Below are 15,126 nucleotides of genomic sequence, written 5' to 3' on the forward strand. Positions count from 1 at the left end.
GAGAGAAGGAGGAGGTGGTAGCGAAGGCAAGACATGCACACTGTGTCCTTCCCCACAGGGAGAATCCACCCTCAAGGGAAAAACCACAAGGAAGCCACTACCCGCCCCACCTCTGCCAGCTTGCCCCAGTGTCTGGCAGCAGTCCCCATGCACCTGCTCACCTGTCTATCCGTTCGGAGTGGTTGGGGGAGGGACGAGGGGTGTCGGGGTGGGTAGGTGGGAAGAGAAGGAGGGCAGGGCAAAAGAGGGGGTGCACCGAGGGCTCCGCCCCCCTGGAGGCTGTGCGCAGGCGCAGTGGCGGCTACCGCAGGCAGGGGGCGGCAACATGGCGGAGTGAGCGGCGGCGTCGGGGCTTCACAACAACAGTATCGCCCGTAGCAGCGGCGGCAGCAGCGTCAGTAGCGTCGGCCACAGCCTGAGCTTCAGCACCGACCAGCGCCGTGGCCAGCTGCTCGTGCCCCAGGGCTTCTCGGAACGGCAGCAGCATCTCCGCGGGGGGCGGGCCGGGCCGGACGGACCGGGAGAGGGAGCGAGGAGAGGCAGCGGCGGCGGCAGCGGCACACCTGCTGGGCGGGCACGGCCGCTCGCCCGGCAGCGGCTAGCGGTACCGCCACCGCCGAGAATAAGCCTGCGGATCCCCCGCCGCCTCCGCTGGGGAGAGCGCCGGAGCGGGCCGGGCTGAGGCGCAGGCGAGGAGCGGGCCCGGCGCCGCGGCGCTGGTGGATGCTGGGGCTCGGAGGCGACGGCCGGGGGGCGGGGGCCGAAGCAGGTATAACGGTACCGGCGGCGGCAGCGCCGCTGCTCTTCCCTTCTCTTCAGGAGGGGGGCCAATGGCGAGCGAGAAGCCGGGCCCGGGCCCGGGGCTGGAGCCTCAGCCCGTGGGGCTCATTGCCGTCGGGGCCGCTGGCGGAGGCGGCGGGGGCAGCGGCGGTGGCGGCACCGGGGGCAGCGGGATGGGGGAGCTGAGGGGGGCGTCCGGCTCCGGCTCGGTGGTGCTCCCCGCGGGGATGATTAACCCTTCGGTGCCCATCCGCAACATCCGGATGAAATTCGCAGTGTTGATTGGACTCATACAGGTCGGAGAGGTCAGCAACAGGGACATCGTGGAGACGGTGCTTAACCTGGTAAGGAAAAGGCGTGCTCTCCATCTGCTTCTCCAGCCCCCACATCCTCCGTCCCCAACGCCTCGCTCCTACCCTCCACCCCTAGGGTCACACGCGCCGCGCGTCCCTGGGAGCACAGAGCGTTCTGCCGGTATTGCCCAGCGGGTGACCTGTCTGCGTGCTGCCAGAGCCGTGTCACCTCTCTCCTCTCCTCTCTCTGGTCCTCTCCTGCCATCTGAGCGCAGTGCCCAACTTAACACCGCTTCTTATCACTCCTTGGGACTACGAGTCAACCAGTGTCCTCGGTGAAGGTTTTGGGTTGACTTTAGAGTTTAGTTAGGTGGTGAGGAGGCCTCCTTTCTCTGGGCGTCTTTCTCCCACACTCTTAATTGTCCGTGGTGTGGCTCTCCGAAGATGACAGCCTTGCCCCTGGAGCCCCAATTCGCCGTGCTGCTGAAATGTGAGAAGCGCATTAGTTTCCAACTTGAACAGCTGGGGTGGGATGTTTTCGAGGAAGAAAGAAAATGATGCAGTTTTGCATCTGTCTTTAAATATTCCAAGGCTATGATGGAGAGTGTTGGGTGTCTGTATCCATTCCCCTCCATCTCTTAAGCAGCCGTCCCTTCTTTGTAATATTGCCCCGAATATACTGATCCCTTAGTTATTTTTTGTGCACACAAGGTGTGCACCTTATGTGAGGGCACCAAATCATACAGGTTGATTGCTGTGGTTACCTTCAGTCTCGTGGCATGTGGTAAAGACTAAAGGAAAGGTTTTAAACGCAGCCCTAGGTTTTGGTTCCTTTCATGATAAGAAAGAGTTACTGCAGAAGTGTGTATGACTTAATGTTTTGCGCTATCTACAGAGAGGCTCAGAAGCGTTTAAGATGTCAGGGAAAGAAATGGAAAGAAGTAAGGAGAGGAGAATCATAAATTGAGGATAATTAAGAGCAGTTCATTTTTAGTGCTTTGTAAATGGAGTTTTTTTTTTTTTTTTTTTTGATGCAGCAAAGCTTTTTAAACAGTTTCCTCTGCAACATCTAGTCTGACATACTGTAAGGTTGGGCTTTGGGAGGCAAGACATAAACCGAGAGCAATCAATTGGGTATTGCATTTGGTTTGGAGTCACAGGAATATAAACCCATGCTTACAGGGGTACTTTGTAACACCCATGCAGTCTGGTTTTTCAGCTAAGCAATTATTTTTACTTGCTTTATTGGAAAACTGAGAGAAAGCTGCAGCTACATCAGTGGTGTCCTGAGACATGAATTAAATAATGTCTGCGGTTTATGAACCTCCTAAATTCATAGAAAAGTTGAAGCGTTTTTTTTTTTTTTGCCCTTTTGCTAGTGTGTGAAGTGAAAGCAGATTATCTGTCTTTGTTACATTCATTGCTGTTTAAAAGAAAACACCTCTTTTTACTTTTGTGTACCATTCAAATAAATCATCATGAAAAGTCAGTGTAAGTTGAGGGAATGTCACTAAGTTGATTTAAACAAGTTCTTTTCATAACTCTACTAGAAGTATGGTTTTCTTGAGTTTTAATTTTAACTAGTTGCAAATAAGAGGTCAGTACTTGCCATTTCTTTTTAAAAGAAGATAAATGAAATTTCAAACTGTTAGTATGTTGGCAGGCAACTGTATTTCTGTAATTTAATTTAAAGGAACACATTTCAGGTTTTTCCAGTTTTGATCTAACCAGTATCATTTTTACATTACATTATATTAGGCTGTTTTATTAAGTATTTGTGTGCTTACTTAATAAATTTTAACCTGGTAAGAGGCAGTAGAGCTTTCACAACCTAGAAACTGATTTGAATGTATAACCAGTTTGGACTCTGCAGCAGTAGCAATGTATGCTGAATCAGTTCTTAACAGATGGGGTTTTTTAGATATACAGTAGACTAAGAAAGGAAGTGAAATGTTTCTCTTGAGATAAAAAAGAAATTTAACTCTTCAGAGCAGTGAAAATCTGGCATGAAGTTTCAATATGCAAATGTTATTTTGGAGAACTTTACCATTAAGCTTAGAGTCACTAGAAATAAAGTAATACTGAAATAGTATATCCAAAAATCCACTTAAGACTTTGTAATTGCAATGATATTTGGAATTAAAAAAGTTAGGTTTAAAATTTCTTTGTATGTATTTAAAGAATGCAATAAATTTTTAAGTAGAAACTTTTGGGGAAAAGAATAAATAACAAAAAGCTGTTTATTACTAAGTTGTTAATTATATTATGAAATATAAACTAGTCATTTGAAGCGTAATATTTCTTGAACTATAGGCTTAGGGCTTTATTGTCCAATACACTCTTGAAAATGTCATATGAAAATTTAAGCAGATTCTCAAAAATATGTGGAAGTCATAGGCATTTAAAAATTCATTATTGTAACTTAATTCTATTTATTTAATAAGTAAACCTATAAAATTCATATAGGACATTCAGTGACTCCTTAGAGTTTGGAAACCTTTAATATTAAATCTAAAATGATTTTTTTTATTTTTCAGTTTCAATTTAATGCATTAAAAATGAAAGGTGAAATAGTGAACTACCTATTACTGTGCCCTGAATGACGGAAAAGAAAGTAGAACTAATGAAACATCAAAACAAGGGTTTCTGCCTTCAGCAGTATCTTGTCTCAGTCACTTTTGTCAGTATATTTTTCCTGTTTCTTTTTTCTTCCTATATAAGAATACTCATAAATACTTGGTTTTTAGATGCTATTTCTCACAGGCCTTGTCCAAAGAATTAAAAGTTGGGCAGAGTCAAGTTTAAGCAAGCATACACTAAAATATAGGACTTCTTCAACACAGAAGTGGCTGTAATTTTTCTGCTTTGTTTCCCAAAGGTCTAGAGACCCATTTTTACTGCTAGGTGGACTGTGGGAGTTTGGTGAAGAATCACCAATGTGATATGAAGTACAATGAGTGATTTTTTATTAGAGATGTATTTTGTGTAATGATGTTATAGTTGACTTAAAACATTGAAATTGGAATGGATAATGTTAGGAAGACGGGTAAATTAGTTTGTGAATAAAGTTGCAATGAGAGTGTATTGTCAAGGATTTTGCATTATAGCTCTATTAATAGAAGAAACCGGTCATTAAACTGACTTCAGGAGGAATTATTTAATGTGGCAGTATAAAAGAATTTACAGAGAATAGATTTCGTTGATTGTTTTCAGTTGCGAAGATGGCATACTACCTAATCTATATCTTTTATAGGTGCACTTAACATGTTTATATAAGCTTTCTACATATTTGAAGTAAAAGCTGTGTAAATATCGTGTGTTATCATTGTTTAGAAAATGAAAGTTTCTCTTATAAACATATTTCTAGAAAAATATGTTTATAATAGAGGATTAATATCTACTTCATGAAACCATAAATTTTTTTGGAGTGGCTTTCTTATGTATTATGATATAATTCTGTGATTATAATTATAGAATTTAATTATAGACTTGAAGTTTTTTATGAATAACTGAATTCATGAAATTTTTTCATGGATTTGTAGATTTTTTTTCATGAGTTACTGTGAGTTATATCAGTGTGTCTAGTTGTAGAGAAAATGATATTTCCTCTGATTATTTTTTTACATTCTAATTGGCATACGGTTGGCTGTATTAAAAACATAACAAGATACCTTGAGGGGATTTATGGTTTACTAAGTTTCTTTCATCTTGGCTTATGGATCATGGCATTTTTGTTAAAAGGGAAACTTTAAGTTTTTTTTGTACTTGAATATGACTGTAACTCTTCTTCCTTAGAGTTTTTTTAAATTTGCAGCTTGATAGCCATGATTTTCATTTCAAAGATATTTAGAATTTTACAAACAAGAGATTTCTTCTACGTTTGAATTAAATTTATTTAAAAATATATAGCTGCATCTTACAATCATGGAGGTCCTTATGTTGATATGTAAGCCTTTTCATATTAACTGGAGTTGTATTTTATTCTGGCAATTGGGTATGGAAAATAAAATTAAGAATTCATATATAAATGCTAGGGGTTTTAATATCTTAAGGAGTTTTGAGATTTTCCACAGAAATATTAATTTAGTCATATAATGACACTAAGGCAGCAAATATTCTATAGTCAGTCTATGATCATGTTGTATTAATTTTAAGTAAATGTTGTGTATGTTGCTAGTTACTTTTTGGCAAATACTATGCTGTGGATTAAAAATATCTGAAGGTTCTTTATTCTTTTGCTATACTTTTCCCAAACATAATGTAAAGTAATTCATTGGGTCTAACAGACCCAACCCCCATTTTATGTCACTGGCATAGCTGTATTATAAAATTCAGTCATCTGCATTTTTTTTTCTATTACTGACAATACCGTTATGCAATCAGTTCCAGGTTTTCCATTTCTTGTCTTTATACCATGTCAGCATATCTCTTTGGTATCACATATCACTCTTTAGTATTGGAGTTATTTATGTGTGTTTCTCCTCCTAGGCTGTGATCTCCATGAGGGCAGGAACTGATTTTATGTATATATATTTTTTTTGTATTTCTAGCCCTTGGGTAAGTTAAGTGCATTTGGAGTGTGCAGGATACTCTCATTATGCAGTAATGATTATGAACAATTTCTGAAGTTACATTAACCATTACGGTCCAGACCTAGAATCCTGAAATAAATTAAACTCATGTAAATTCAACTCATAAAACTTCATGTATTTCTTATTCCTCAAACTAGAGTTATGTGTTGAATGTGTGTGATATTAACTGCCTATGTAGGTATTACTGCATATGTAAATGTTATTTTGAACTGGCATCTGTTAATAAGTTGGAACCTGGTAAAAACTTTTCATTGAACTTGTGTATATAATCAGATAACACATAACAAGGTCATGTTGTTAGCAAAGAAAATACATAATGTGTTGAAGAGAAATTATAAAAAATATTGTCAGCATTTGTCATACTGCCAAGAATAGTGGACATCTATTGTTTTTGTCAGTAGTATCTCCAGATGTTTCAGTGCATCATTTTGCTTGCCTGACATTTTGTGTGTCTGGCATACGTTTCTCTTTTTTGTAGTGGTACCTCAGTTTTCCTTTGATTACTCACTCTTTCCCAATTTGTAGTTCAGCTAGTTTAGGTGGGTCTGCCTTGAGGGTGAGACATCTAACCCAGGTGTGGCAGGAAGCATGGTGACTGGCTCATGGACAAACATTTAACCCAACGGTAGCAAGCTAGAGTCGGTTCCAGGAATTACGCTGGAAGTCTTTCTGATGGGGATACTGAATGCATACATTCTTAGAGTTGTAGGTCCCTGTCTTAGAATTTGACCAAGTGTGAAGCCAACTGACTCATCATTCTGTTGACCCACTTGGAATTCTCTATGTCTGTGGTGTTTATTTTCTAACTACTAAATTATCTCCTTTAAAATTTATTGTTATTTATTTCAAATCAATGTAAGTTGTTTTTTTTGTCCCTTGTAAACAGAAGGGCTCCCCAGTGGCATAGACATTAGTATCTGGAAATGACATATTGTAGGGAACAGACCTTAAATCTTGAAATGGAGTGCAAGGCGGCCAGAACTTTGTGGTTCTCTAGCAGTTCCTTTTAAGGAATTACAGAGCAGCTGTTTAAATTGTCACCTGTGTTATCTTTGTCCATGGAACTACTGAGGTTGGAATTTTAGGGATACTGGAATGTTTTGGCCACTTTTTGCGGTCTTTGATAATGTCTTTTAAGAGAGCGGTTAACTTTGGTCCAAGTTAGCATGCTTGAAACCAGAGCTGAAAGAAGGTATAGCCTTTTCAAGTCAGAGAGGCTCTTTCTGCCTGTAGCTGCCATCCAAGATAGCAGAGAATCAGAATATTAAAGCTTTGTAGGTCAGAAAGCCCTAAGTTTCCACTCCGTGCCATAGTTGCTAAGAGGAAAGCCAAGAGTTTAAATTAGGACCAGATAAAGTTCTGTCTGATAAGCTTCTCCCAAGCCTCTCATGTGGTATACTCAAGCCTCCTGACCAAAGTAACAGTAATCCAGTTGTAAAGAGCTTTAAAATAGGATGCAACCAGGGAGCAAATGACAGAATAGCTGTGCCTCCTCATCCAGTTTATTGTTTCACATTGCTTCAGGGAAAATCATTAAGCTGAGGGTAAAGGGGATAAGAGGACTGCAAAGGCCTATTGCTATGAGACTGGAGCTTAAAAGCTGACAAGATCCTGACAAGACCTCTTTGTTTTGGTTGCAAATTCAACTCCTTTGGTTTAAGTAAATTGACAAAAAACTTACCCAGGTTTTAGGGAAGCCATACTTCCAGAGAAACCTGAAGCCTGGTAAACAAAGGCCTGTATTCTTCTACTTCTTTTTTTTTTTTTTTTTTTTTTTTTTTTGAGTCAGAGTTTCGCTCTTGTTACCCAGGCTGGAGTGCAATGGCGCAATCTCGGCTCACCGCAACCTCTGCCTCCTGAGTTCAGGCAATTCTCCTGCCTCAGCCTCCCGAATAGCTGGGATTACAGGCACGCGCCACCATGCCCAGCTAATTTTTTGTATTTTTAGTAGAGACGGGGTTTCACCATTTTGACCAGGATGGTCTCGATCTCTTGACCTCGTGATCCACCCGCCTCAGCCTCCCAAAGTGCTGGGATTACAGGCGTGAGCCACCGCACCCGGCCCTGTGTTCTTCTAAGGCATTTGTAAGCTCCAGCAGTATAGCTGTTAGAAGGAAAATCTGCATTATGGAGGATAATAACTGAGACCTTCTGAGATAATGGTAGTGAATGCATTCGTATTGGCCGACCAAAGAATTCCATTTGCAAGGACAGGGAATTCTTGTTACTCTGACCAGTTATACATGGTTTATGCTTTGAATTAGTTATCATGGTGTTTCTTTAACCTTCCCTACATATATATATAAAGAAGAGTATATATATATAGATTGTACTTTAGGTTCTGGGGTATGTGTGCAGATCACGCAGGATTGTTGCATAGGTACATACGTGGCAACGTGGTTTGCTACCTCCATCCCCCCATCACCTATATCTGGCATTTCTCCCCATGTTATCTCTCCCCAACCTCCTTACCCCCCGCTGTCCCTCCGCTCGTCCCCTGCAACAGACCCCAGTGTGTGATGCTCCCCTCCCTGTGTCCATGTATTCTCATTGTTCAACACCCACCTATGAGTGAGAACATGTGGTGTTTGATTTTCTGTTCTTGTGTCAGTTTGCTGAGAATGTGATGGTTTCCAGATTCATCCATGTCCCTACAAAGGACACAAACTCACGGTTTTTTATGGCTGTATAGTATTCCATGATGTATATATACCACATTTTCCTTGTCCAGTCTATCATTGATGGGCATTTGGGTTGGTTCCAGGTCCTTGCTATTGTAAACAGTGCTGCAGTGAACATACGTTTGCATGTGCCTTTGTAATAGAACGATTTATAATCCTTTGGGTATATGCCCAGTAATATGTATATTTTATTGCTGGATCAAATGGAATTTCTATTTCTAGGTCCTGGAGGAATCATCACACTGTCCCATGATGGTTGAACTAATTTACCCTCCCACCCACAGTGTACAGTGTTCCTATTGCCCCACATCCTCTCCAGCATCTGTTGTCTCCAGATTTTTTAATGATTGCCATCCTAACTGGTGTGAGATGGTATCTCAACGTGGTTTTGATTTGCATTTCTCTAATGACCAGTGGTGGTGAGCATTTTTTCATATGTTCGTTGGCTTCAAATATGTCTTCTTTTGAAGAGTGTCTGTTCATGTCCTTTGCCCACTTTTGAATGAGTTTGTTTGTTTTTTTTCTTATGAATCTGTTTTAGTTCTTTGTAGATTCTGGATATTAGTCCTTTGTCAGATGGGTAGATTGCAAAATTTTTTTTCCCATTCTGTTGTTTGCCGGTTCACTCTAATGATTGTTTCTTTTGCTGTACAGAAGCCCTGGAGTTTAATTAGATCCCATTTGTCTATTTTGGCTTTTGTTGCCAATGCTTTTGGTGTTTTAGTCATGAAGTCCTTGCCTATGCCTATGTCCTGAATGGTTTTGCCTAGGTTTTCTTCTAGGGTTTTTATGATGTTAGGTCTTATGTTTAAGTCTTTCATCCATCTGGAGTTAATTTTAGTGTAAGGTGTCAGGAAGGGGTCTAGTTTCTGCTTTCTTCACATGGCTAGCCAGTTATGCAAACACCATTTATTAAACAGGGAATCCTTTCACCATTGTTTGTTTTTGTCAGGTTTGTCAAATATCAGATGGTTGTAGATGTGTGGTGTTGCCTTCGAGGCCTCTGTTCTGTTCCATTGGTCTATATCTCTGTTTTGGTACCAGTACCATGCTGTTTTGATTACTGTATCCTTGTAGTGTAGTTTGAAGTCAGGTAGGGTGATGCCTCCAGCTTTGTTCTTTCTGCTTAGTATTGCCTTGGCTTTGCAGGCTCTTTCTCCACTCTTCTAAGTGCAGTTATTGTCACTTATGTTCTTTTATCATTGTATATGAATTAGAGGGATAGTTAAATTTATTGCATAGCTATATATTGATCAGGTTTGAGGTACCACCAAGAAGAACATTCATATCACAAAAATTTCAGATTTGAGGTTAGATATGATAATTTGACTTTGCTTTTTTTCACCCTCTGGTGAAGTGGTGAGTACACTTTCTATCCATGTTAAACATGGATATTAAAGTAGTTACACATATGACAAGAAATGAGTGTATGAGATGGGTGGGTAGCCAAGGATTATAATGTTACACATTTCTGCTGGTTTTGGCTGCCTAGCATTCATTCTTTCTGCTGTTAACAGTTGTTGATTTTTTGATATTGTTTTGGGGAGTCATTCTTGAATTTTATAGCTTGGGACTTCACTGGACTTTATGCTGCTTTCCTAGACCAGACACAGAAACTGACTTCTGTCCCAACAGTTAACTGGTTTTGGTTAAAAAAATTAGCTGCACTTCTGAGACAGCTTGATAACTTCTTTCTCAAGAAAGAAAAGGTGCTTTTGCTGGGATTGCTGAAAATGTTAGACTGTAACTCTAGAATTGACTGCAGTCTGCACCATGAAGGCAGATTCTGCTTGAGAACCGAGTTATCAAAGAGGCACCTAAAACCAAGTGATACATTGCTGATGGCAGCTTTGGATGCCCTTAAGTCAGTTGTATCTCCACACGTTTCAGTGCATCCTTTTGCTTTAAGCCAGTTTAAGTTCGATTTCTGTCCATTTGTACCCCAAATATTCCTAACATTCTAGATTAACATTTTAAAAATACTTTAAGTATTAAGTATTACAGGATGAATCATAAGAAAAATGTTTACTTGTCAGAGGACTTGTACATTCAAGAAAGAAGAAATATGCATGGTTAATTAATAGAAAAATACTCACTTTGGCTAAATAAGAACATAGGTAACAGAAAACATGAAAAGGAAGTGATTAAAAAGAAATGACCAGCCGGTCGTGGTGGCTCATGCCTGTAATTCCAGCACTTTGGGAGGCTGAGGTGGGAGGATTGCTTGAGCCAAGTTGTGTAAGACCAACCTAGTGAGACCTCATCTTTACGAAAAATAAAAAAAGAATTAACTAAATATGATGGTGTGTGCCTGTAGTCCTGGCTGCTAGGGAGGCTGAGGTGGGAGGATCACTTGACCGCTGGAGGTTGAGTCTGCAGTGAGCCATGATCACACCACCACATTGCAGCCTGGGAAATGGAGTAAGACCCTGTCTTACCAAAAAAAGAAATGACCATTGTTTGCTAGGGCAAGTTAAAATAATCTTAAATGCTATCGTTGGGCTCGTAAACTGTTACAGCTACTCTGAGTGACATTTCAAGGACTTTAAAGAGCATTCCTATAATTCATCCTTAGTTCTTTAGGCTAAGGAAAAATTACCTATGGACAGGTATGAAAATTAAGTATATTTTTATGATTAATATATTTGGCAACAACCTAAATGTACAACAATAGGAAAACATTAAATATATTATTTTTACATCCATGGAATAGCATACAGCTATTAAAACTTTCTGTGCCTCAGTTTCTTTATGTGTAAAATGGGATATCAACCTTCTAAGATAGATATATAGGTTGTACAGATTAAATGGGTTAAAATATGTAAAGTGCTCGCTTATAGTTAACTTCAGTACTTCTGTTGTTTTAATTCTTACCTTGGTCTTGAGAATCACCTGGCAGTAGAAAGAAATAATGACCTAACTAAAAGTGATCTGTCCTATTTTTAGCTTGGAGTGCCTGAGTCTGGTGACCTGTCAGGGAGGGGACTCTTAAGTATCCACAGATCATGATCTCCTGGTAAAGTATAGGCCATCTGTTGTCTTGAATTCTACATAGTCTTTAACACTGCCTGAGGTAGTTTTTCTGATTTCCTACTTTGAATGAAAAGGGTAAGAAACTGGAGAAGGACGAGACCTGAGGTAACACCAGTTCCTTTGTGTGGAGTCTCTTCCATCTCTTCTCTCACATGGCTGACTTTCACATGTAGATATAGTAAGACATGAATGGTGATCCAAGGCAAATAATAACTCCCTCTGGGAGTATTTGCCTAAATATTTAGAAGACTACTTGGGTAACAAGTCTAATGGACAAGTTAAAGGATTAAAAACTATTTTATTTTTATTATATTTTAGAAAATAACATTAGCCGATAGTTTAATAGCTCTTAACTATTTACAGTACCCTTGTGGAATTGAACTCAGCAGTGCTTTCTAATCCTCAGAATAATTTCCTTTTATAGATACCATTCCTTTACAGATGTAGAAACTAAGGCTGTAGAAAATGTGAAGTAGACAAGGTTATCTAGGTACTAAGTAGCACAGCTGGAACTCAGACCTTCAGGTTCCACAGCTAGAAGCTCCTTCCCATTAGTTAGCAAATGTAGCCAGCACTTAGAAATTATCCCAAAGATAGCATGTACAAAGAGATGATGTTGGAAGGGGAAGGACCAGCCAGCGTCAGTGAGTTGATTCTCTGGTAGGGAGTGTGTCCCATAGATAACTCAGTACAAGCTATTCAGAGGAAATTAAAAATGAATGCAGGTCAATTTAATGAATTTGTACACAAAAGTGACTTAGCAAGGACTATACCGTGAGTTACTAATATTTGAGTTTTGGTAAATAATTGGTTGTATGGTAAATGGCTTTGAATTTTATACCTTTCACTAGGCATAATGTGTATACTTGAGAGATTATTCTGAACCAGAATAATAGTATGCATTAATAAATTATATAGAAAAAGTAAATTTGTGATTTTCTTGTATATTAGAGGTAATGATTTGAACCACTGCATATTTGCTTGAATAAAACAGATGAGTTATAGAACGAATTATACTAGCATCTGGGTAAAATAATTTCTAATAATTGTGATTTCTCTTTCAGTTTATTAAGGTAGAGCAAACATTGATTAATAGCAAATTTTGTGGGAGTAGAAATATCTAGATATATTTCTTTTTAGCAAATACTTTCATTTTCTGAGAATTTACAGTGATTTAAAGATGGTATATACATATTTCTATGGTTATTTAATTTTTTTTTTTTACATTTGGGAAGGGAATTGGCTTTTATAGATTGGATTTGGGTTCATACCTTATGTTTTTATTGTCCTCTTCCAACTCTTTTGAAGTAAATGGGGATTTACTTTAATAACCAAATTATAACTGAGGTTAAGGAGCTTGTCCAAGATTGCAGAATTGGTTAGTGGCAGAATGAGATCCAAAGCTGGATCTTCTATTTCCAAGCTTTGCTATTTAAATACCCCATTACCTTTGATAATGATGATGATGACAGTGATAGAATCTTTACATGTCAGGCACTGTGTTATGCACATGACCTGTGTTATCTTATTTAATCATCTGACATAGAATGTGAAATATTCAGTGAAATAAGGTCATTGTCTTTCTAAGCTAAGCAAGTCTGTTATCTTAAGTGTTTTCAACTCTGACGGTATAAATGATACTTGATCATAAAATGTCATAGTATTATTTCACTTAATTTGTACTAATTCTTTATAACTTGATTACCCTTTCAAAGTCATTGAATTTAAATAAGAATTTAATTTTTTTTTAATCTTAGGATATAGGAGTTATCATTACAAGAATGTTTCTTTTATCATATTGACTGTTACTTGATAATTGTTATATTTCTCAAGTCATCATATTCTTCCATCTTTTGTCTAAAGAACTGCTCATGTTTCAAGGTTTAGGTGTTACCCCTATTTAAGTGACATATTCCCCAATATTCCCCTAAAAGCTATTCTTCCCAACCTGTGCTTTCCCATAAAATTTTTTACATATTTCAGATTTAGTACTCACACATTCTATTTTAAATTACAGTTGGTCCTCTGTATCCATGGGTTCCATATCTGTGATTTCAGTTAACTTTGGATAGAAAATATGTAAGAAAAAAAACATATATAGACTTTTTAATCTTGTCATCATTCCCTAAACCAAGAGTCCACCCCTGGGCCATGGACCTGTTAGGAACTGGGCCACACAACAGAAGGTGAGCCAGCATTACCACCTGAGCTCCACCTCCTGTCAAATCAGCGGTGGCATTAGATTCTCACAGGAGAGCAAACCTATTGTGAACTGTGCAAGCAAGGGATCTAGATCTAGATTGTATTGGGTATTATTTAGAGAGGAGTTAAAGTACACAGAAGGGTATGCATAGGTTATATGCAAATACTATGCCATTGTATACCAGGAACTTGGGAATCTGTGAGTTTTGGTAACCACAGGGGGCCCTGGAACCAATCCCCCAGAGATATCAAGGGGCAGTTGTGTTTGTTTACTTATCAGACTGCACTAGAAACTCTGAATCCTTTGAGGATCAGAACATTATCTTACCTTGCTGTGATGAGTATTTAACATAGTATCTGGCATTTTGTGGTGCTTGGTGAACTTTACTCTGAATATTTTCTCTTATCTTTGATATAGTTAGCTTGCTTGTTTCAGTCATATCCAGCTTGGGTACAAATCTTATCTTTGCAGGTTAAGAATAACCTGTAGAATGTAGATTAAATTCTTTTAATTTCTACATTTGCCTCTTGCTTTAACATTTCAGTTTTTATTTTTATTTTTCAGTGGAGGATGATTGGAATATCTAGATGTATAGAGTTGTCCCTTGTTATCCATGGAAGATTGGTTTCAGGACCCCTTAGGATACCAAAATCCATGGATGCTCAAGTTCCTTATGTAAAATGGCATAGTATTTGCATATAACCAATGAATACCTTCCCATATATGTCAGATTATCTCCAGATTACTTATAATACCTAATAGAATGTAAATGCTAGGTAAATAGTTGTTATGTTGCATTGTTTAGGGAACAGTGACAAGAAAAAATGTACATGTTCAATACAGATGCAACCATCCATTTTAAAAAAGAAATAGTTTCAATCCCCTGTTGCTTGAATCTATAGATATAGAACTCATGGATACAGAGGGCCCACTGTAAATGCATGGTTTATATTTAAAAGAGAGTTTTCTGGATATTTGAGACTGGTTAGGAGTCATAGTGTTTTCAGTTCTGATTAGTGGCCTGACTCTTTCACTTGCATAGATGAGGAAACTGAGAACCAGATAGGTTAAGATACTACAGTACTTCGCCGACTAGGAATTAACACCCAGATTCCCTGACCCTTAGTCCAGTGCTTTCTACATTTTATCTTGATGACTGTAGTTCCACTTTGCTTCAGCTCATTTTCTGCTTTATAATTTTCATATGGAAACTTCCGTTTTTACTCCAGCAGGCTCAGAATACTTAAAATGATAGTTAACTAAATTATTGAATAATCCTAATCTAGTGTTGCCAGAGTCAAGATACTTCTTGGGTACATAAAAGAATAACATAATCTATACCTTCAAATAACTTGAAATTCAGCACAGAGAATGGAAGAATAAACAGATAAATTATAATGGAAAAAAGTAATATTGTAGAGATATAAACAAGGAGGCTGAGGCAGGAGAATTGCCTGAACCCAGGAGGCGGAGGTTGCGGTGAGCCGAGATCGCACCATTGCACTCCAGCCTGGGTAATAAGAGCGAAACTCCGTCTCAAAAAA

The 15,126-nt window shown here is 39.0% G+C and overlaps 1 protein-coding gene across 9 annotated transcripts in view; it reads left to right on the top strand.

The window, feature by feature from the left end:
• Window positions 1–291: 291 nt before the first annotated feature.
• Window positions 292–15,126, top strand: part of NBEA (neurobeachin) — a 707,023-nt gene continuing 692,188 nt past the window's right edge. For 6 of the 9 annotated variants that reach the window (XM_037741813.1, XM_017537951.2, XM_037741815.1 and 3 more), the window contains exon 1: window positions 307–1,124. In XM_037741813.1, coding sequence (XP_037597741.1) covers window positions 831–1,124 — 294 coding nt within the window. In that variant the 5' untranslated portion in view covers window positions 307–830. Of the gene's footprint in view, window positions 1,125–15,126 lie in introns of all 9 variants that reach the window. The other 3 variants (XM_017537956.1, XM_037741816.1, XM_017537954.2) reach the window with 2 other exon arrangements.

This window comes from Cebus imitator, unplaced genomic scaffold (genome assembly GCF_001604975.1).
Source record: "Cebus imitator isolate Cc_AM_T3 unplaced genomic scaffold, Cebus_imitator-1.0 Scaffold108, whole genome shotgun sequence".
In the NCBI taxonomy this organism is placed as follows: Eukaryota; Metazoa; Chordata; class Mammalia; order Primates; family Cebidae; genus Cebus; species Cebus imitator.